We start from the raw sequence: 24,389 nt of genomic DNA on the forward strand, positions 1-24,389 counted from the left end.
TTTGGGAGAAGGAAAAAAAAAAAAAAGTATCAGACAATTCAAATGTAGTTTGAAATTCCTTGAAAAAACAACACTTGATTTTGTGATCCTACTCATTGGAGAAAGAGTTGGAGGAAACATGAATATAATATTATCTTCACAGGAAAACAAAACATATCGATTCTAAATATTCTAATGAGCCAGAAGATACTCTAAAGAAAAAGTAATCGTAAAAACTATCAATATACTAAAGAAAAGTAAACTAAGATCAGTTGATCTGTCTATGGTACTAGGGATTGAACACAGGGATGTTCTAACTGCCAAGCTCCTTCTTCCCTACTCCCCCCTTTTATCTTATTTTATTTTTGTGGTACTGGAGATTGAACCCAGGTGCATTCTACCTCTGAGCTCAACTCCCATCCTGATTTTTTTTTTTTTTTTTTTTTGGTGGTACTGGGGTTCCTGGAAGCCCTTCTACCTCCGGGCTACACTCCCAGACCTCTTTTTGCATTTTATATTTGGAAACAGGGTCTCCTAAGCCAGCGCGTGGCTGGCTTCGAACCTGCGCCATCCTCCTGTCTCTGCCTCCCAAGCGCGGGGATTACAAGCATGCGCCACCACGCCCGGCCTCCATCATGATTTTTCATTCTATATTTTGAAGGAGGATCTCACTAAGTTACAGAGGGCCTCACAAGTTGCTGAGGCTGGCCACGAACCTGCAATCCCCCTGTCTCAGTCTCTCAGGTACTAGGGTTATATGTGTGCATCACCACGTCTGGCTTAAGACAGGATCTTGCTAAGTTACCATGCAATGACCTCGAACCTGTCATCCTCCTTTCTCAGCTTCCCATCTCCTGGGATCATAGGCCTGCACCAGCAGGCTCTGCTAAAATTATGTGTTATTTATTTATTTATTTATGGTCCTGGGAATGGAACCCAGGTGCATTCTATTTCTGAGCTACAACCCCCAGCCTTTTTTTTTTTTTTTTTTCTTTAGTTTGAAACAGGGTCTCACTGAGTTGCAAAAGGCCTTACTAAGTAGTAGCTTTGTGTGTGTGTGTGTGTGTGTGTGTGTGTGTGTGTGTGTGTGTGTATTTGTGTGTGTGTTTGTGGGGGGGGTACTAGGAGTGGAACCCAAGGGCTTTTCTACCTCCTAGCTATACTCCCAGACCTATTTTATATTTTTATTTGGAAACAGGGTCTTACTAAGTTGCTGAGAGCCTAAATAGCTGAGGCTGGCTTTGAACTTGTGTGATCCTCCTGTCTCAGCCTCCCAAGTGCTGGGATTACAGGTACCACCACGCCCGGCCCGGCTGGTTTTTTAAAAAAAATTAATTAATTAATTAATTAATTAGGAGTCTGTGTGAGCCAAGTGCAATGCCTGTAATCCTAGTACTTGGGAGGTTGAAACCTGAGGATCATAGTTCATGGCCAGTCTGAGTAACACCTTGTGAGGTAGAATGCCTCTGGATTCAATTCCCAGTACCAAAGGGCTGGGGGTAGGGGAGTCATTGTGTATACTACAAGTAACAGCAAGGGTCATTTAGTAGCCTTGGAGTTACTTTCTGTTCTTTTCCTGAGATATGACCTGATACTGGATGGCAAAATGTGTCCATTGAGTTGGCAAATGTGTATTTTCAGGGAAGACTTAGAAACAAATAATCTGGCTATTTCTCTTTTGGTGAGAAAGTTCTGCCATGTTTAGAGACGAAATGGAAACAAGTTTGGAAACAAGTTTGCAACAAGCCTGAGGCAGGTCCTGCGGGAAGCCGGCCTCACAGTTGGAGGTTCTGTGATTTCAGAAACAAAATCTCTTTTTCAGAGATACTCTTTATTTTCATAGTTGCTTGAATTAACTCCTTTTCAACAAAAGTATATCTGTTAAAGGGATGTACTGCTGGCTGGCAGGCTAGAAAAGACAGATTCTTTTTCTGGTACTGTAGAATAAACCTAGGGCCTTGTCCTTGCAAGGCAAGTGTGTTACCACTGAGCTACTTCTAAATCACACGATGAATGACTTCAGAGCTGTTTTCCCATCATCTGCGTTCCCACTAACCAGTCAGATGTGAGGATCTGATGGTTAGGGAGGAGTAGGTATCACATATTTAGTTAGACATCCTGTTTACTAATGCAGTTGCATTAAAATGGCTCCTCTTCTCCTGTAGGTGAGGAGCCAGTGTTCAGGGATGGCAGGGCGCTATAGGTAATTCACAAAAACAGAAGTCAAACCTCTGTTTCCAGATTCCTGGCTCAAGGTCCTCTCAGTCTCTCTCCTGCACACATACATAAGTAAGGTTAAAAATTGCTGTGCGATATTTATGACCCATTAAAAGGTATAAATTGTGCAGTAAGTGCTCAATTGCTTCAACATCCTGGTTAACAAGTGAAATATTACTTATAGCTAGGTGTGGTGGTACACACCTGTAATCCCTTGAGGGGCTGAAACAGGAGGATCGCAGATTAGTAATACTCTGTTTTAAAACAAAAAGTAAAAATGGCCGGGGGGATAGCTTAGAAGTAGAACGCCCTTGGGTTCAATCCTCAGTAATCCCCCCTCCTCATCTAAATAATGAGGCTATGATCTCTTTATCCCCAGAGGTAACTGCCATCCTGAATTTGGTGTTTATCATACACATGCATTTCTTTACAGTTTTGTTGCGTAAGAATGTCAAGAGTCACTTTCAAAGTATCTACCACTTATGACAGATGCTGGCCATAAACAACAGATCTAGCCATGCCAGGTTCTTCTATTGAGGCTCCCAAAGCAATGTTTTTAGATTGTCTGTACAATATTATTATAAGTTATAGGTTCTCCTGAAAGTTGCTTTTTTCCTTTTAACTGTGAGATTCATCTACACATATATACATATACATATATAAGTATATGTACATGTATACACCATATACACATGTAATTCATTAATTCTCATCATTTAATATTCTGTTATATGGATATGTCAGTTTATTAACCAGCCACTTAATTTTGGATATTTAGTTTTTTATGTTCTCTCCTAGGATTCACCTGTTCATGTCTTTTGCTCATTTTCCTTTTGGGTTATTTGTCTCTGTGATTTATAAGCGAATCATTTTCAGTTCTATCAATGAAAATTATCATCTAGTAAACAGTTAACATGGATGTCCACCACACAAGCCCCATCACACGCTGCCTTTCCAGAGTTACTGGAGCCACATCTGCCTGTGTGCCATTGAAAGCACTTGACAATATCCCTTAATTGGACGGGTGAGAAGTATACCAGTGGAATTGCCTGGATATGAATATGTCTGTTATTGTAGGTTGAACATATTTCTTTATTCAGCATGGATATGATGTATTCTTGAAATTCTTGATTCTAAAGATTGATTTAGCTGGGTGTGGCGGTGCACGCTTGTAATCCCAGCATTCGGGAGGCTGAGACAGGAGGATCTCGGGTGAGAACAGCCTCAACTACTTAGTGAGTGAGGCCCTTTGCAATTCAGTGAGACCCTGTTTTTTTTTTATTTTTTTATTTTATTTTATTTTTTGGTGGTACTGGGGTTCCTGGAAGCCCTTCTACCTCCAGGATACACTCCCACGGGGTACACTCCCAGACCTATTTTTTTTTTTTACCTTTTTATGTGGAAACAGGGTCTCTTAAGCCAGCACGGCTGGCTCCAAACCAGCGTGACCCTCCTGTCTCCGCCTCCCAAGCATGGGGATTACAAGCGTGCGCCACCACGCCCGGCTGAGAGACCCTGTTTTAAAATAAAGGATAAAAAATAGGGCTGGGGGTGTGTTTGGAGGTAGAACGCCCCTGGGTTTCATCTCCAGTAGCACCCCCCCAAAAAAAAATCAATGTAGGTAGGTGTGATGCTGCACAGATTACTAAACTTAGTACTTGGGAGGCTGAGGCAGGAGAATTGCAGGTTGAGGCCAGTGCCAGTGCATGGTAACTTAGTAAGACCCTGTTTAAAATAAAAATAAAAATGGCTGAGGGGTATAGGTCAGAGGTATAATGCCCCCGGGTTTAATCCCCAGCACCACACACACACACACACACACACACGCGCGCGCGCACACACACACACAATTTCTCCATATTTACATGTTTGTGCAGATGAAGGTGTTGTCCTGACAGTATTCTAAAATGTGAGACTTAACTACCCTCGCATGGCTGGCGCTCTTGCTTCCTGGCTGAGCTGAGGACCTGGCTGAGCTGGAAAGTGGACCGAGGCCTGAGGCTCTTCGTTTGTTAGGGTGCATGGCTCTGCTCCTCTCCTCGTGGTTTGACTAGTCTTGAGAGGTGCCTCCTTGCCTGTCTGACCCCCTGTTGGCTGTGTGTATCTGCTTTCAGGAGGGTTATTGTTTTCAAAGATCTTAAAGCTCAGGATTAGGAGAGTTAAACCTTTGTTGGCTGGAAAGTGTAATCTTCCCATCCATTCTGCCCTCCTCCTGCCTTCCGTGCCTCCGCCTGTCTCTTTCTGTATCTTTTCTCACTGATGGCTTGCAGTGGATAGCTATTCAGTATCTAACCTTCAGAGCATCCAACACTTTGTTCATTTTAAGTTTTATAGACTTCCTGTGGTTGTACACAAGGACACAAGCATTTCACAATATTTTTTGTACTCAAAGTTGCCTTTTCTTGGAACATCGCCTCCTTTTGTCAATGGGAGGTAACGGAGCACCTTGATTTGCTGGCTATCGCAGGCAGAGGACTGGTCAGGGTTTCCAGGAAGAATATCTCTAACCTAGTCAGGCATGGTGGTGCATGCCTGTCTGTAATCTCAGTATTTGGGAGGCCGGTTTGAGACCAGCCTCAGCAATGTAGTGGCACCATGTTTCAGAATAGAAAATAAAATAGGGCTGGCAATGGTAGTTCAGAGGCAGAATGCCCCTAGATTCAATTTCTGGTACCATCAAAAAATGAATATCTGTAACCGGCCTGAGCTCTTATCTTTTTCCTTTTCCTTCCTTTCAGGTGCTGGGGGTTGAACTCAGAGGTGTTCTATCTGTAAGCTACACGCTCCCAACCCCATTTTATTATTTTATTTGGTAAGAGAGTCTTACTAAATTGCTGAGGCTGGCCTTGAACCTGTGATCCTCCTGTCTTCTCTCATCTTAAAAATTGCCACATAACTGGTCTCTTCTGTCTTGGGGAGAACAGAAACTTCAGGGTTAAGAATGTTGTTCAGAAGAAAGATTTTTGTTTATTTTTGGAAGTATATTTTGAGTCTATTTGCCATTACTGCCTTTTTAAGAAACATAACCCAGTGGACTTTATAAGTAGGTAATCTCAAAGGGAAAATTAAAATCTCACTAAAAGACTCAGCAATATATAACCATTTTGAAAACAAGCTGAAATTTTTAATTTTAGCTTTTTATATGTGCTTAGGTAAAATTAACATTACCCCAGTGGTTATGAAATTCTCATTTTCCTCACATGTCTGGCCATATAACTTGATTTAATGATGTAGAAAAAAAAGAGGCAAAGGGGAAAAGTTTAAGGAATTTTGTTGGTGGTACAAAGGGCTTGGCGTTAGCGCTAGGAAACAGTGGAGTTCTCAGAGAAGGTGTCATCTAGATTAGTTTGTATCTTTAGGATTATGTGGTAAATTAAAAGGATGTTTTCAAGTCTGACTTTTTTTTTTTTGGTGGTACTAGGTGTGGAACTTAGAGGCTTTCTACCTCCGGGCTATACTCCCAGACCTTTTTCTATTTTATTTGGAAACAGGGTCTCACTAAGTTGCTGAGAGCCTCACTAAGTAGCTGAGGCTGGCTTCGAACCTGTGCGATCCTCCTGTCTCAGCCTCCCAAGTGCGGGGATTACAAGCGTGCACCACCACGCCTGGCTTAAGTCTTTGACTTTTGAAGAATCTTGATTTAACTTTTTTGTGGGACATTTTTCACTTCCTGAGCCCCAGTTTCTAGTAATTAACAGAGCATATGATGTAGATAAAAACCAAAAACCAGAGGTTGGGGTGTATAGGTTCGATCTCCAGCACCACAACAAATACCCCAAATCAGAGATAACGGAACAAACCTTCCTTTCCACAGGACCTTTGTGAACAGTTGTAAAGATGATTTCCAAACCCTTTACTGGTGATTTGGTGACAGTGATGACATTTCAGGGCTTTCTTCCAACCCTGTCACTTCCTCCTTCCACCAAGAAGTGGGTTTGGGGAGGAGTCCCTGTGGTCTCCGGGACCAGGCTGTCCCCTGCTTTTGTGGAATCCTGGGATTAGTGAGAGTCAACACTTTGAGACTGACAGAAAATAGAGAGTGAGCAAGAGGGAGAGGAGAGTGACTTAAACACGCACCAGTAGCAGCTACACATGGCTCACATCTTAACAAAACTTTTGTAGACATGATGGCACACATCCTAGTACTGGGAGGCTAAGACAGACAGAAGGATCGCAGGTTTGAGGACAGCCTCAGCAACTTATTGAGGCTCTTAGAAACCTAGTGACACTCTGTTTTAAAATAAATAATAGAAGCCAGGTGTGGTGGTGCACGCTTGTAATCCCTGCGTCTGGGAGGCTGAGACAGGAGGATCCTGCGGGTTCAAAGCCAGCCTCAGCTGGCTTAAGAGACCCTGTTTCCAAATAAAATATAAAATAGGTCTGGGAGTGTAGCTCGGAGGTAGAAGGCCCCTGGGTTCCATCCCCAGTACCACCAAAAAAAAAAAAAAAAAAAAAAAAAAAAAAAAAAGGCTGAAAATGTAGCTCAGATGTAGAATGCCTTTGGATTTAATCCCTAGTACCAAAACCAAAACTTTTGAGATACCAATATTAAGTAAATTTTTTTTAACCTGTTTTATGGATTTTTTTTTTTTTGTACTAAGGATTAAGCCCAGGGGCATTCTACCTCTAAGCTACATCCCCAACCCTTTTTCATTTTGAAACAGGGTCTCGCTAAGTTGCTGAGCCTGGCCTTAAACCTGCAATCCTCTTGTCTCAGCCTCCCAAGTGTTGAGCATGTGCCCAGGCTTGCGGTGCTTTGCTTTTGACTATGCTGGTAATTATCATTCATGGTCAGAGACTAAGATAATACAGCGACTTGTTCAGAGCTTCCCAGTGAGTCAACAAAAGGATGAAACGGATTTAAAAAACCCGCTGTCCCTGGACACTCAGCCTAGTACTTAGTCCTACAAACCTGTTACGGAGGATTAGCGTGCACTTGGAGCCAGCAGCAGAGACACACAGACCTAAATCAGTCTTGATTGTTGGTCTCTAAGGATGAAAGGAAGAGGGATACGTTAATTTGCTGGGCAATTGATTTTCCCCGAGGATAAGAGAAAAACAAAACCGAAATTGTCGGTCATCAAAAAAGGCATGGCCACTTCTGCAAATAAATCATGTTCAGGCTTGGAACACTTCCAGTTCTATAAATAGATTACGGGAAGTCTTCCGGGAGAGGGAAAGAAAGGTACGCCTGACTGTTTTCATCCATAAAAACAGCAGCCTTTAGCACTTGAGAGTGAGGTCTCGAAGCTAGGACTCTAGTCATAGAGGAGCTGTGACTCACAGCCAAAGCTTCACTTTTTAACTCTACGACCACTCATTGCCAAGAACCGGTCAGTTTAGAAAGAATAGGTCAAAAGTTTTGGCATGAGGATACTTTGGGAACGATTCGCATGAACGGAAGGTTTCTCAGCGCTTCCATGTCCTCCTGAAGAGACAGGGCTGATTTGATTCCTACATTTGTACTCTGTCTTGGTGGAAGTGACTTGGGGATGCGAACCACTACCATTTTTAAAATATAAAATTTTTAAATTTCATCCTGGGGATTGATCCCAGGGCTGTTCTACTTCTGAGCTATACTCCTAGCCCCCCCTCCTTTTTAATCTTTTTTAATTTATCTTTCTGTGGAACTGGGGATTGAGCCCAGGGCATTCTATTTCTGCACTACACCTCCAGCCCTATTTTTGAAATTTATTTTGAAATGGTCTAAGTTCCTGAGAGACTCACCAAATAGCTGAAGCTGGCTACAAACCTGGGATAGCTCCTGTCTCACCCTCCCCAGTACTGGAATTACAAGTGTGTGCCATCACACCCATCTTAATCCTCTTTATCTATTATTTTTATTTTTTGTGATACTTGGGGTGGAACCCAGAGGTTTTCTACCTCCGGGCTATACTCTCAGCCCTATTTTATATTTTATTTGGAAACAGGGTCTCACTAAGTTGCTGAGAGCCTCACTAAGTAGCTGAGGCTGGCTTCGAATCTGTGCGATCCTTTTGTCTCGGCCTCCCAAGCGCGGGGATTACAAGTGTGCGCGACCATGCTTGGCTAATCGGGGCTTGGCTGTTCTCACTGGTGCTGAGAATTTGAGGCCAGACTTGGCCACATTTCGGCCCAGATGAGCCTGGATCCTTGTTCCTGCTGCCCACTCCCCATTCCTGCCGTCCTGGAAATCAGTGTCAAAGTAGAATGCATTGATTTTATTTCATCGCACAGCACAGAGCTGATGCCCAGTGGTAATGATGGCCACGAATCGGCAAGGTGTCTGATAGACAGTATCCCATCTTGCTGACTGCCCGGTATAGTGCCTTAAACATACAAGCCACACACAAATAGTTTTTGGGTAATTACTGACTAAAAATAAATAAAGGACAAATCATAACTGAACTTTTTTTTTGGGTCTTCTTAAAATGTTTTAGGAGAGTAACCCTTGTTTTTCTTTTTCCACTCAAGATTTTAGAAACCACCAAAAAATGATACAGGCATTAAAATTATGTTTGTGGAAATTAATAACAGAGATGCCAAGCCTTAGTATTTAGCAGAACCGAAATATCATGGCATAATTATAGTTTGTAAAAATAGTTTGTAAAAATAAAAAGACCTGCAATAGAGAAAAAATTATCTAAAAATTACCTAAATATTAGGAACAATAGTATCTGGATGATGGGGCTAAGGATTTTTTATTTACTTATTTATTTATTTATTTATTTTTAGTTTTCTGTAACACTAAAAATTATTTTAAGCTGGGCATATGCTTATAATCCCAGTACTTGGGAGGCTGAGACAGGAGAATCGCAGGTTCAAAGCCAGCTTCAGCAATTTAGTGAGGCCCCCAGCAACTTATCAAGACCCTGTTTCAAAATAAAACAGGGCAAGGGGTATAGCTCACAGGTAGAATGCCCTTGGGTTCAACCCCCAGTACCACATACACAAATGAAGTTATTTTAATAAGCACATTATATAGTATAAAACTTCTTTCTAAAGTAAATAAGATGTATGCTTCATTTTGTAGAAAAAAATAACGAATTCAACCTTTTATCACGACAGTTTATGTAATTTGAAGATCTATTTCATCCTCTAAAAATGCCTGGGCACACTTCTTTACCCTCGCCTCTGTTGTGCTGGGTTCTGTGTGGATGGATCCGAGGGACAGGCTCGCACGCGCTGCTCTCTTACTTGACGGGGCTCACTTGTTCTAGGCCGCCTTCCCGGGCCCCAGCGTGGGCCTGCCTTGGGGCAGCTGGGGACTCTGCAGAGGGGGAAGATGGAAATTGCTCCTTTTGTTTTTCTGCTTGGACAAGCCTCGCCTTCTCCGAATTCTGCCGGACAGTTGGTTACTCCTGCTTTTGCTCGCTGAGCTGAGCGTTGAGCTCCATCCCACCTCTGAAGCATTTCCCACACACTCATTGGTGTGTCTCGGTGCCTGCTATAATGCCCGATATTTGTGAAATGAATGAATATATACTGTCTCACTGGGAAGTTTCAACTGCCCATGACTTTATATTTTTATAATATTTGTCTTACATGCTAGTGTCAGAATAAAACTGAGTCAGAAAATCCTTAAGTTAAGCAAGAAATATAGTCATTGTGTGTGTGTGTGTGTGTGTGTGGGAAACCTTTTCCCCTCTGTCCTCCTAGGTTTAATGGCTGCTGAATCAAACTGACCAGAGAGATTAATAAGAGGAAAAGCTTTTCATTACTGACCTACCTGTAAAAGTTCACAAAGAAATGTGACTGGAGGAAGTGGCCAGGATCTGGGGACTTAACATGCCACACTCAAGGGTTTCAAGTGTGGGGAAGAGATGGGCCAAAGTGAAAGGGAGTCACAGGAAGCTGAGAAGGAACGGAGCCTGGTGAGAGGGAAGTGCTTGGGGGCAGGTTACTGGGGTTGACTTGCACCTTCTCCCTTGATAGGAGCTGTTAAGAGTCCTCATCCTCTTTCTGGTACCAGAGAAACACCTTTACAAAAAAAAATTTTCTCTTCCTCCTTCTCTTCCTCTTCTTTCCCTTCTCCTCATTATTCTCTTTTTAAAAAAGTTTATTGTGTGTGTGTGTGTGTGTGTGTGTGTGTATGCTGAGAATTGAATCTGAGGACTGTTTACCTCTAAACTTTAACCCCAGCCCTATTTTATTTTATGTTATTCTATTTTTATTTTGAGACGGGGTTTTGCTGGGTTACTGAGAGTCTCGCTACATTGCTGGGACCGGCCTGGAACCTGTGATCCTCCTGTCTCAGCCTCCCAAGCACTGGGGTGACAGGTGTGAGCCAGCACTGCTGGCCTTACACGGAGATCTCCTTTACAAAAGGAACACGTGCTGTGGTTTTCCGGTTTGTCCATCCATTGCTCCATTGCCTGCAGCTCAGAATTATCTTTATGGCAGAGGACTCTGTTGAGGTGGCATATTCTGGTCCCCATCATGGTCCTGTTCATATGATTTAGGGCTGCAGTTGGACACAGTCATTATAAGACAAAACAAGCCCTTATCTGGAAAAGATTGATTTTGCTAATTTCCTCCACTAGGGAACACAGTTAAAGAGTGAGAATGGCTCCCAGGCCAAGCAGCAGCTGGGGCCTCTGCTGATAAAAGCACATCAGATCTTACAGTAGTGCTGGTCAAAAGCAAAAAAGCAAACCACTCTGCTTTTTTCCACTTTTAATAGTCAATTAATTTTTGAGTGTGAAAGCTTCTTTGCAGCTGCTACAAAAAATATTTTTCTCAAGAAATAGGATATTTCGGAAACAAACTTCTCATTGTAACAGCCAACATATTTTTGGCTGTCCCTGGCTGCCAAGCATTTCAATTTCAGAAATATTTCTTTTCAACTATCTTAGCGAGACGGGTGTTTGGAATTGTGCAGATAATGGATGAGTGTCAGCAGAGGAACACAACATGACAGAAACATGTAAGGATGCTTGTACAGTTGTGTTACTTGAACACTCAGGAAAGACCCTGTTGTGATCAGTGAGGTTCTGCACGTGTTTTTCCCAAACATTTCTGCTGTTTCTCCAGAATGTCCTTGTCACTCTAAGTGCAACCATTTTGACCATAGTTGAGTAGGGCTAGCGCAGTGTTGTAAATCCAGTGGGATTCCTTCACCCTTCAGCTCTCCCCCCCACAATACTTTGGGACCACATTTCCTTTTGAAACTGAAAACTCTAGGCCCAGCCTCGTGGGGAAACGTCCATTATTCCAGCTACTCAGGAGGCTGATTCTGGAGGATCCAGGTTTGAGAATGGCTGGAGCAATTGAACAAGACTCTCTCAAAATGAATGAATGAATGAATGAATGAATGAATGAATGAATGAATGAATTGGGGGGAGAGCAGCTGGGGCCAGGTGTGGTGCCTTATGCCAGGTGTGCCTTATGCCAACTAGTAGGGAAGCTGGGGGCAGGAGTATTTCAAGTGTGAGTCCAACCTGGGCAACATAGTAACACCTTGTCTCAAAGTTAAAAAAAAAAAGCATAGTGGTAGGGGACATAACTTAGTGGTAGAGTGCCCCAGGTTCAATTTCCTGTACCACAAAATTAAAAAAATAAAAGAAATAACAACCATAAAAAAAGAAAAAGGAAACTCTGCAACCCAAGAGAAAAAAATTTCATTACAAGTAGAAATTGACATTTTACCTTAAAATATATCCAGGAAGATTTTTGAGAGGAATTCTTTTTCTTTGCTTGCCTGCCTTCCTTCCTTCCTTCTAATTCATTCATTCATTCTTTCTTTCTTTCCAATGCTGAGGATTAAACAAAGGGCAAATCTTATATTTGATAAGAGGCAAAAACCTAATATATACAAAGAAATCAAGCTACTTAATAAAAAGAAAACTACTCTTTAAAAGCAGGCAAAAAGCTGGGCGTGGTGGCTCACTCTTGTAATCCCAGCATTCGGGAGGCTGACACCCGGAGGATTGCGGTTCTTGTACAGCCTCAGCTACTTAGACCCTCTGCAACTTAGTGAGACCCGGTTTCAAAATAAAGAATAAAAAATAGGGCAGGGTGTGTAGCTCGGAGGTCAAATGCCCTTGGGTTCGATTCCCCAGACCCCCCCTTCCCAGGTTTGATTCCCCAGAACGCCCCCCCCCAAAAAAAAAGCAGGCAAAAGACCTGAACAGATATAAATGGCCATTTACTAAAAAATGCTCAGCAATTTTCATTGTCAGAGATGCATCAGGGAAATGCAAATCCAAACCACAGCGGAACCAGGTGGCACACACCTGTAACCCAGGCACTAGAGAGTCGGAGACAGAAGGATTACAGGTTTGAGGCTGCCATCAACAATTTAGCGAGACCCTGTTCCAAACCAAAATGATCTGAGGGTAGCTCAGTGGTAGAACACCCCTGGGCTCAGTCCCCAGTGCCACAAACAAAACACAGTAAACCACAGTGAGATGTCAGTTCACTTCAGTTAGATCATTCATTGTCAAAAAGATGAAATATAAGTGTTGGCGAGGATGTGGAGAAAGGGAACCCTTATACACTGTTGGTAGGAATGTAAATTAGTACAGCTAGTATGAAAAAAAGTTTGGCGTTTTCCTCAAAAAACAGGCAATAGAATTCTGCTACGGCATCCCACTTTTGGGAACGTACGCGAAGGACTTGCTATCAGGATGTTGCAGAGGCCTCTGCCCTCCGGGGTCCATGGTGGCGCTGCTCACAATAGAGACATAGAAACTATAGAAGTGCCCAGGAGCAGGTGAGTGGACGGGAATGTGGGGGCGCACGCTTGTAATCCCAGTACTTAGGAGGCTGAGACAGGAGGATCGCAGGTTCACATCCAGCCTCAGCAACTTAGTGAGACCTTGTTTAAAAAAAGACCTTGTTTGTAAAAAAAAAAAAGAATAAAATAGGGCTGCAGGTTCCATTTTCCACTACTATATTCCTCTTTCTCACCAATGAAAGATGAGGACAAAGAGAGTAAAGGAAACATAAGGATAGGTGGAGGAAGCCTGTGGTACAACCACTTATTTTCCATCAGGTCTTTGGTAGTTGTTAGAGATGGGCTATAGTAGCCAGAGAGGGCAGGAAAACCTTGTTTACTAAAATAACATGGTTGGGGAGTAAAAGAATAGAAGTTCAGGATCCGGTTTTCCTTGGTAAGGGACTTGGAGTTTTCTAGTTTGTTCTCATAGAAGGAACGCGGTGTGGTTTACGGGCTGTGTCCTGAACCGTGCCCAGAGCACAGGGGCAGGCTGCTCCTGGCCGCCGCCGCCGCCCTGGAACGCGTCCAATCACGGCTGTTCTCCTGGGGTGGGCCAGTGGCAGCACAGGCTTCCCAGTCCCCTGTGGGCTGGGCAGGATCCAAGGACAACATCCAGGGCTGGCTGGACTCAGGTCTTTGGGGCACTCCATTGCGAACAGGATTTCTTGTAACCCAGCGTATTCGTGTGCACGTTGGGAACTTTGGGTTAGATCCTTCGGCAGGGACCCGGAGGTGTCTGAGCTGCCCACGCGGAGTCATTTTCCTCATTTCACAGACCTTGGCGTGGCTGCTGATAGCCCAGGGTCAGTGCTGGAACTGGGATTGCGCCCAAACCCTCCAGCTCCGGTCTGTGCTTGGCCTCCTGTAGGCTCATTTCTCTAACTTTGGCAGACTTGTGTTATGATGAAACGATGGGAAAAACGATTAATTCTGCTTTAATTCTAAAGTTAAATGTAAGCCGGGTGTGGTGGCGCACACTTGTAATCCCAGCATTCGGGAGGCTGAGACTGGAGGATCATGGTTTGCAGACAGCCTCAGCTACTTAGTGAAGCCCTCTGCAACTCAGTGAGACCTAGTTTCAAAACAAAGAATAAAAAATAGGGCAGGGGGTGTAGCTTGGAGGTCGAATGCCTCGGAGTTCTATCCCCAGACCTGCCAAATTAAAAAAAAAAAAAATCAAGATTTAAAAAAATTGTATTTTAAAAATCATTTTAGCCGGACGTCGTGGCACATGCTTGTAATCCCAGGTTTTGGGAGGCTGAGACAGGAGGATCACACAGGTTCGAAGCCAGCCTCAGCTACTTAGGCTCTCAGCAACTTAGTGAGACCCTGTTTCCAAATAAAGTATAAAATAGGTCTGGGAGTATAGCCTGGAGGTAGAAAAGCCCCCTGGGTTCCACCCCCAGTATCACACACACACACACATCATTTGTGGAAGTAATTAAAACATTGCTTTATAGATTTTATAGATTCTAAATTCTGTTATTAAACATCATTAATATATCTGCCAACATCACAGGCACATTTTAAAGATTTTACCATTGACTTCCATGTCAAATGTTTGTCAGATTAGCAATATTAACTATAATTAACACAGGACCTCCCTCTGAAAATTTAAGTTTGGGCAATAAGGTCTCACTAAGTTGCAGAGGGCCTCACCAAGTAGCTGAGACTGTCCACAAACCTGGAACCTCCTGTCTCAGCCCCCCCAAGTACTGGGATTACACATGTGTGCCACCACGCCTGGCTCATTCCTGTTCATTTTGTCTGTGGAGTCGTCTTTCCTTGTGTGAATCAATCACAGTTTACCCACTCTTTAACCAATGGGATTTGATTATTTTCATTTTTTTCTGTTGTAGACAGTTCTACCAGGAACGGTCTTGAACATGTTTCTCTGCCTATCTGAGATTTTGGAGCATATTTTAGTTGGCAGAAGTGTACTGAGTCACCAACAGTTGCTTGAGCAGCAGGCAGATGTGAGAATTCCTGTGCATCCGACACCCCCCACCCCGGGCAAACTGGGGGCCAGATGCCGCGTGGGTCCTCAGGCCTTCAGCTGCCCACCCGCCCCTGTGGGTCTCTGGGTGATCCTCAGGGCTACTCATTCCTCAAGCGTCCTGCCCCTCCCTTACTCTCCTGCTCCCCAGAGTTGACCTCACTTCTTATTTTTCTTGAGAAAATAAACGAGGTCATCTGATAAAAGCCCCATCCTTCCATTTTTCTCACCTTCAAAACTCCCCACCATTTCCACCCAAAGAACAGTGAGTGTGGTTTGCAAACCTCAGATTTTTGGAAAGAATGAAGGAATCAGTTTTTTTTTTCTTTCTTTTGGTACTGGGGATTGAACCCAGAGGCAGTCTACTTCCACTGTACCCCCAGCCTGATTTTGTTTCTTATTTGGAAACAGGGTCTTACTAGGTTGCCAAGAGCCTTGCTAAGTTGCAGAGGCTGGCGTTGAACCTATGATCCTCCTGTCTCAGCCCAAGTACTGGAGTTTTAAGCATACACCACCACACCTGGCCTAGAGGGATCAATTTTATTTATTTATTTATTTATTTATTTATTTATTTATTTATTTATTTATTATTTTTGCAGTGCTGAGGGTTGAACTCAGGAGCATTCTACCTCCAGCCCTATTTTTTATTCTTTACTTTGAAATAGGGTCTCATTGGATTGCAAATGTCCTCACTAAGTAGCTGAGGCTGTCCACAAACCTCGATCCTCCTGTCTCAGCATCCAAATGGCCTCATTAAGTAGCTGAGGCTATCCATGAACCGCGATCTTCCTGTCTCAGCCTCCCAAATGCCGGGCATGTGGCACCATGCCCGGCTCTATATACTCTTTACTATATCTCCTATAATAAGCATTGAATGAATATTAGTTGATTTTGTCAGTTTTAGTTTCAAGTGCTTTTCTTTTTTTTTGTGGTACTGGGGATGGATCCCAGGGACATTCTACCTCTGAGCTATACCCCTAGCCCTTTTTAAAAATTCTTTATTTTGAAACAGGGTCTCAAAGGGCCTAAGTAGCTGAGGCTGTCTGCAAACTGTGATCCTCCTGTCTCAGCTTCCTAAATACTGGGATTACAAGTGTGAGCCACCATGCCCTGCTCAAGTGTGTTTTCATTGGATTTCAAGGACTCCTTTATAAAAAAAAGTATCATTTTTATTCTCCAGCAGGGCTTGCTGTAGTTCAGAGCACCAAGGACTTGGTCAAGGCCATGGGAGGCTATATGGGAGATGGCTACCTTCCCTCTGGAGATTCTCTTGGCATCAGTGGGGGGGTCAGTGGCCAGCGAGTGTCACTGCTTCCTAGTGAGATCGCAGGTCCTAGCCTTATGTCCTGAATTGCAACATGCCCCTCTCCCCATAGGATAGTGGATTAATGGGATTGTTTGTTCCGGCCTTTTGTGGTGGCCATTACAAGAATAAAGTGCCTGGGGGGAGATTTACCATGGACCTTGAAAGTCACCTGGTTTGGGAATTTGTACCTCTTGGTTCTGATCAAATGGCTGCAACAGGATAAATAATAATTAAGAAAAGTTAGTGAAGTCCGGTGTGGTGGCACATGCTTGTAACCCCAGTACTTGGGAGACTGAGACAGGAGGATCACAGGTTCAAGGGCAGCCTCAGCTACTTAGTGAGGCCCTCTGCAACTTAGTGAGACCTTGTTTCAAAATAAAGAATACAAAATAAGGCTGGGGGTATAGCTTAGAGGTAGAATGTTCATGGGGTACTTCCATCCCCAGGACTGCAAAAAAAAAAAAAAAAAAAAAAAAAAAAAAAAAAAGAGAGAGAGAGAGAAAAGATGAAGAAACTTCCTGCCAACATTTCACCATATTTCTACTGTGAGCTGTGAGCAAATCAAAGTTAAGAACTGTCAGTTGAACTGGGCGTGGTGGCTCTCGCTTGTAATCCCCGCACTTGGGAGGCTGAGACAGGAGGATCGCACAGGTTCGAAGCCAGCCTCAGCTACTTACTGAGGCTCTCAGCAACTTAGTGAGACCCTGTTTCCAAATAAGTATAAAATAGGTCTGGGAGTGGAGCCTGGAGGTAGAAAAGCCCCTGGGTTCCACCCCTGGTACCACCAAAAACAAAACAAACAAACAAACTGTCAAAGAATAGTAACCAGTAGCCTTCTAACCTGACAAAAGGGGGAGATCTTCAGAATTCCTAGAAGGACCATAAATAAAACGAGCCCCCAAAAAATGGACAAGGAAGGCCCCAGGGAATCTTGTGAAAAGCATAACCTATGTGAATGCACTTATACACTGAGCTGCACTGCTTCTGATCGACCCTTAGAAGACTTCTTTAAAGGTAGAACCTCTTTCTGTTGACACCGTGACCTTCCCCTTGTTAGACTGTTGGAGATGGCTAGCAAACTCTCTCTTACTGAGAAAATGAAAGACCCATGGAGTTACCAAAAAGGCTTTTGGGAGTTTTTCTCTAGAAATGTTTAACAAACTCAGAACTTTACTAATACTTCTGTTGCCTTTCTAATTATGGAGATATACAGGTTCTACAGCATATGGTTTAAAGAAACTGACCCTGAACTGCTGTGTTTATCATTTGAAATTTTAAAAATGCACATAAGCAAAAAGAAAATGCTTCCATAATCCCACTTATTGGAAATTGTCTCTATTCAGGTTTCATTTTTTTTAATTGAAAACATTCTAATCATCATAATCCAAAGTAAATGCCAAGATTTCTTTTTAAAAGGGAAATTTGCTAGTATTTTGAGGTTTTGGTGATACCACAGGCATGTTAAGATAAGTTGCCTAAGAAAACCACCATCATTTCCCAATTGCTTATGCCACTTATAAATGTGTAGAGTAATTTACATGAATTTTAAAAACAGTTTCACATTATTCCATTTGCTCTTCGAAGCTTTAATGCCCCTGTATTCTTTATCCAGCCTTCTGTTATGTTTCTGAAGAAGAGTCATTATATACTTTTAAGAATTGCCTAATGCCTGTAATCCTTGTTCTTGGGAGGCTGAGACAGGATTGCAAGGTTTGAGGCCAACCTCAGTAATTTAGCGAAACCTTGTTTAAAAAAAAAAGTAGAGCCGGGCGTGGTGGCGCACGCTTGTAATCCCTGCGCTTGGGAGGTGGAGACAGGAGGATCACATAGGTTCGAAGCCAGCCGCGCCAGCTTAGGAGACCCTGTTTCAAAAAAAAAAAAAAAAAAAAAAAAAAAGGTCTGGGAGTGTAGCCGGGAGGTAGAAGGGCTTCCAGGAACCCCAGTACCACCAAGGAAAAAAAAAAAAAAAAAAAAAAGTATGGTGTAGCTCAGAGGTAGAATGCCCTGGGTTCAGTTCCTAGTAAACCACCTTTCCCCCTACAAATTAAAAAAGAAATCGCCTCATTTATTTTCATTCTGAATCCTGGATTTGTTACATAATCATGGTAACTTTTTGGGGACGGGGTTCTGTGCATTGAACACAGGGGCATTTCACCCCAGTCCTTTTTTTTTTTTTAATTTTGAAACAGGCTCTCTCTGAGTTGTTGAGGCTGGCCTTGAACCTGTGATCCTCTGGTCTCAGCCTTCAAAGTATTGGGATTACTTGTGTGCATCACAACACTTGGCCATATTATGATAACTTTTCTGGGAAAAGAACAAGGAAAGCAGTGAAGCATCCCGCCTGAGGAGGCAGCCTCATGCCCAGGGAGCGAGGGCAGGGTGGTGGCCCAGTCCTAGGGAATTTGGTTGATGGAGACCCCGCACCGCAGCCAAGCCCTCATTCTTTTCTCCTTTCCTTTTCTCTCCATCTTGCTTCTCAATGCTAGGAGCCTCTCAACATTTTTTCCCCTCAGCTGGGTATGCTGGCACACACCTGTAATCCCGGGATCTGGGAGGCTGAGACCGGAGGGGCTCAAGTTCAAGGGCAACCTCAGCAAGTGGTGAGACTCATCAACCTAGCAAAGCTCTGTTTCAAAATTAAATATATGAACTAGGGCCGGCGTGGTGGCGCACGCTTGTAATCCCCGCGCTTGGGAGGTGGAGACAGGAGGATGGCGCAGGTTCGAAGCCAGCTGTGTGCGCTGGCTTGAGACCCTGTTTTCAAATAAAAAAGTATAAAAATAGGTCTGGGAGTGTAGCCCGGAGGTAGAAGGGTTTCCAGTAACCCCAGTACCCCCCCCCCAATATATATATATATTAATTAAAGCTAGAGGTGTAGCTCAGAGGTAGAATGCCCCTAGGTTCAACCCCCAATATTATACGCGTGCACATGTCCACACACACATGCACCCCTGATATAGTTTTTCATAGGCCCTATTTAACAAGCAAATTTCTCTTTGGAGATGTCAATTGAAAGTTTCTCACCAAATATGATTAGATGGAGTGTGTCATAAAAATTATCTTCAACCAAATCCTTATCACCTATGTAACATGTTTTGGTAAACAATTAGCCCAGTAATACTATCATGTGATGCAGTCTTCAAATTTTAATTTTTATTCATTTTTCTTTTTTTGATGATACTGGGGATTAAACCTAGGGATGTTTTACCCCCAAGATATACCCCCATACCTTTTTAATTTACTTTTCTTACTTTTAAAACAGAACCTTGGCCGGGCGTGGTGGCGCACGCTTGTAATCCCCGCGCTTGGGAGGCTGAGACAGGAGGATCACGCAGGATCGAAGCCAGCCTCAGCTACTTAGTGAGGCTTTCAGCAACTTAGTGAGACCCTGTTTCCAAATAAAATATAAAATAGGTCTGGGAGTATAGCCTGGAGGTAGGAAGCCTCTGGGTTCCACCCCCAGTACCACCAAAAAAACCCAAAAAACAAACAAACAAAAAAACCAGAACCTTGGAGCCGGGCGTGGTGGTGCATGCTTGTAATCCCAGAGTTTGGGAGGCTGAGACAGGAGGATTGTGCAGGTTCGAAGCCAGCCTCAGGTACTTAGTGAGGCTCTCAGCATTTAGTGAGACCCTGTTTCCAAATTAAATATAAAATAGGTCTAGGAGTGTAGCCCGAAGGTAGAAAGCCTCTGGGTCCCACCCCCAGTACCACCAAAAATATAAAAAAAAACCCAAAACAGAACCTTGCTAAGTTATTGAGGCTGGCCTTGAACTAGCCTCCTAAGTAATAGGATTACAGGCATGTGCTGCTGTTTCTGTCTGGTTTTACTCTCTCTCTCTTTTCCCTTTCTTTCTTTCTTTCTTTCTTTCTTTCTTTCTTTCTTTCTTTCTTTCTTTCTTTCTTTCTTTCTTTCTTGTGGTACTGGTGGGAACCCCAGGGCATGGGAGACTGGGTGCCCTTAGGAAATCGTTCTTGAATTCTGTCTTTCTCCTGTCAAAATGAAGTAGTGCACTGTCTCCACTTTGGGTTTGAGAGCCCTGTGGGTGTGGGGAAGGGTCGTGGAGGTCCTTACTATGCCCAAAGGCTAAGGACACATGTGTCCTTCTCTGTCATCAGGCCGCCAAGGCCCTGGTGAAATCACAAATAGCCTTTCCTTTTGATTAGGGTAACTCTGTTACCTTAGGCTGCTTCTGACTCATCCTAATTCAGAGGACAAACACATGCAGTATTAATAAACTTTATTTGGCAGGTTGACAACAGTAACTTATGAGAGAGATAATAAAAGGAGGAGTTTAGATAATAAACATTGGGAAGAAAGGATGGAAAGATTTTTGAACTACTTAATGATTTTTATACTTTTTATTTTAAGTAGTCTGTTTAATATGATTGATTATATCTAGTTGTTGGTCTCAGACTTATTTTTTAAGTTTTCCCTTCAGCATCTTATTATGAAACATTTCTAGTAAATAGTAAAGTAAGGGAGCCGGGAGTGGAGGCGTACGCTTGTAATCCCAGTATTCGAAAGGCCGAGACAGGAGAATGCGGTTTGCGGACAGTCTCAGCTACTTAGTGAGGCTCTTTGCAACTCAGTGAGACCCTGTTTAAAAATAAAGAATAGCCGCGCTGGCTTAAGAGACCCTGTTTCCAAATAAAAATATAAAATAGGTCTGGGAGTGTAGCCCGGAGGTAGAAGGCCCCTGGGTTCTATCCCCAGTACCACTAAAAAAAAAAAAAAAAAAAAAAAAAAAAAATCTGGGGCTGGGTGTATAGCTCAGAGGTAGAATGCTCCTGGGTTCCATCCTCAGTACCACTTTAAAGGGATTTTAAAATGCATTAATATATATTCAACACACTTTTAAAACTTTTGGCGGGCAGAGCTGGAGATTGAACCCAGGGCCTCTAACATGCTGGGCAGGTGCCATACCACTGAGCTACACCCCAGGCCCTAATACCCACACACCCACATACACACACATTAAAATTAACTTCTTGTACTTTATGCTTGATCCTAAAGCCATACCTACATCTTATTTATTTATTTACCTATTGTGTGTATCAAACCCAGCGTTTGGCGTTGCTAGGCACGTGCTCTACCACTGAACCACATCCCAACACTTTATGTTTGGTGGTGGTTATTCTGTTACTTGATTATGAGAGAAGTCACTGCTCTCAGCCTCTAGAAATCAATAGTGTCCCCCTCTAACACACACACACAGAGATACACACACTCATACACACACGAAGCAATCTTTAGACTCAGTGAGGATGCAGGGGGTGTGTGGAGTTCAGTGATGGGACCCTTCTTAGCACACACAGGGCCCTGACTTCAAGCTCAGCACCACAAAAACATAAAAGAAATTCAGGGTGGGGCCCACGGGGAGAAATGAGCAGGTGGACATCGAAGTCCTTGGGAAAGTGAGACTAGATAGCTCATCAGAATCCTCTGTTTCCGGATGTTCCTTTTAGTTTCACTTTGCAAGCTATTCGGCCTCAGCTCTCATTGTTTCCAGCAAATGGCAACATTTCTGCAGCAAAAAAGAAACTAAGTTAGATAAAAAATTTTCAAGCAGTTCCTTGCAGGTTGAAGGCTACCAACCTGCGCACTAAGGCCTAGGGTAGTACTTTGTATCCACTTTACTTCCTCTGGACAGGTTAGAGAACTCAAGTGTGTAAAGCTTCTTTTCACAGCCAGTATGGAATGCACAGTGCTAGTTCTTGTGGAGTCCTGCCAATATCTCCAAAGAGCACGAATAGGTCACAGGGCAAAATCTTGATTATGATTCAAGAAGGCGTTGTTACTTTGTTCTTCACGAACTAAGGAAGCACTCACCAGAAAGTCATACTTCATTTTGAGGGTGGTTTTGCTGCAGCTCTTTTCTGGCAGTGAATGCAGTAGTAAGTATTCACTGGACTTCTCCAGCTGCAGAGTTCTAATGAACATTTATCCCTGTTCACTTGCAGTTCACTTCTGCACCTGAGATGGACATGATATAATCTCCATCGAGTCGAAGAATGGCATCTGGTCCTGTGCTTCCCCCGGAAGATGAACAGGCTTCCTTGGGCATCGACGATCTCCACATTTCACTGCAAGGTAATGAAGATTGGGTGGGGAAAAACACGCAGGCCCCATGGAAAACTTACCTTATTCATTGACAAATCCTGTTGGTTTCTGTCTTTCTTATACTTTTAAAAATATATCTGGATTTTTCTAGCCGTAGGAACTTTTTAGACTGTAGTACTTATATCTCTTCATTTTATCTCAGCTCTCTGGGAATTTAGTATCTCTGATTTCTTATTCTGAATGCCTGTATTTTATTGGCAGTAAAATTGGTTAACCACAGTTTGTTTGGTTGTTTGTGTTTAATGTGTATCTTTTTGCATAGACTTTTTTTTTTTTTGTACTAGGGATTAAACCCAGAAGCATTATACCTCCAAGCTATACCCTCAGCCTGATTTCATTTCTTATTTGAAACAGGGTCTCACTAGGTTGTTGAGAGCCTCATTAAGTAGCTGAGGCTGAATTTGAACTTGTGACCCTCCTGTCTCAGCTTCCCAAGTACTGAGATTATAGGCATACACATTACATTCTGTGTGTGTGTGTGTGTGTGTGTGTGTGTGTGTGTGTGTGTGTGTGTGTGTTACTGGAGATAGAACCCAGGAGAATTCTACCTCCGAGCTATACTCCTAGCCCTGTTTTTATTGTTTATTTTGAAACAGGGTCTCGCTAGGTTGCAGTCTCACTAAGTAGTTGAGGCTGTGCACACACATGTATATATTTGAGTAATATAGTCATAGTTTCCTTCAGATTTTCATTTAGATGAAAAAAATCAGTCTTGTTTTTCTGTGAAGTTTGGCTATAAGAAAAAAGTAAATCTTAATAGTTCTTTGAATTCAGTTAGAGACTCCATCTCTTCACACCCCAATTTCCTCATTTGTAACCTCGGTGCCGTTGCAGCTATGTGGAAGATGAATGTGGCAAAGGGTCCTTCTGCACAGGGACTCTCTCAAAAAATGGCATTTCTTTTTTTTATATATTTACAGTAAAAAAAAAAAAAATCCCGTTTCAAAATCTTTGACCAGGAGTACCCTGCTAGAGTAGATACAGGAAAAAATTCTAAACCGGAAGTCTGGTTTTCACTGCTTCCCCCCCCCCCCCCGACATTTCTCATCAGTGGCTTCCCATCGCATGTAGACTAAAGTCTGGGCTTCTTGGGGAGGCTCACAGGTTTCTTTCTGATCCAGTGCCCACCCTCCCCTCTGCCTTCATCTCGTACTCCACCTCCGTATTTCCTGCTCCAGCCCCACATTTCCCTAAGGGGCTGTCCCCCAACCTGGGTGTTTTTGTTAGATTGCTCCTGGGAGCTCCCTGGCTCCTCCTCTAGCACCAAAACTCCAGCTCCCCATCCCTCACTCACCCCAAGTCAGCCAGCCACAGCCTCCTCCGTGAGCTCTGTGTTCTGCCCTTTGGGCCCCCTGTTCTCTCTCCCCTCCTATCTATTTGAGCACATGTAGCATTATAATTATCACACTTTCTTCCCCACTGCAGAAAAGCTCCTTGACTTGGCTATAGGGCCAAGTGACCAGCACCTTTGGGTGTCTTAGCTCCTTCGATTCTCACAACTGTGTTGTAAGGCAGATCCTCGCCTCTGTGAGGAACAGAGGAGTTGGGGGCTCAGAAACAATGAAATGCTTCCCAGAGCCATGCGGCTAGCGAGCATGTAGGCTTTGGCCAGGAATGTCTGCTATCAAAGAACAGCCTACAGGAGGGAGGTTCCCTGACAGCTTTCTCTGAGTCTATTAAGTTTCAGCCCTATGCTATTCTATTTGGAGTAGACTTTTATATCTGGAATATGGATGGATGCCTTCAACCAGCACAGATGATCTCAGGTTCAAAAGTTGCTTAAAATAATTAGCAAATTATTGAACATGACTGGCTTTGTATAGCATGTTTCACATCATAATGAGGTTATACACTGGTAGGAAACTAGTATGGGTGATTTAGCCAGGGAAATAAATGTGAGATCCACAAACTAGCCAGCTTGAGTGATTTACTTTGTGATGTATTTAAGGGATCCTGCATTGGCTGCATTGCTCTAGAGGGGTGGGGTAGAAGTGGAAAGCTGGTACCGTAATGTCCTGTTCATGCTGGGCAACATCTGCTCATCCGAGCCAGGAGCATTGAGAGGTAG

General features: G+C 43.2%; 1 protein-coding gene across 1 annotated transcript in view; it reads left to right on the forward strand.

Moving 5' to 3' along the window:
• Nucleotides 1–22,212: 22,212 nt before the first annotated feature.
• Nucleotides 22,213–24,389, forward strand: part of LOC308271035 (nesprin-2-like) — a gene marked incomplete at both ends in the record, with an annotated part of 71,182 nt that continues 69,005 nt past the window's right edge. The window contains one exon of the mRNA XM_080707163.1: nucleotides 22,213–22,291. Within this exon, the coding sequence (XP_080563289.1) occupies nucleotides 22,213–22,291 (79 nt within the window). The remainder of the gene's footprint in view (nucleotides 22,292–24,389) is intronic.

The sequence above is a fragment of the Muscardinus avellanarius genome, assembly GCF_963383645.1.
Source record: "Muscardinus avellanarius genome assembly, chromosome: 12".
Classification (NCBI taxonomy): domain Eukaryota; kingdom Metazoa; phylum Chordata; class Mammalia; order Rodentia; family Gliridae; genus Muscardinus; species Muscardinus avellanarius.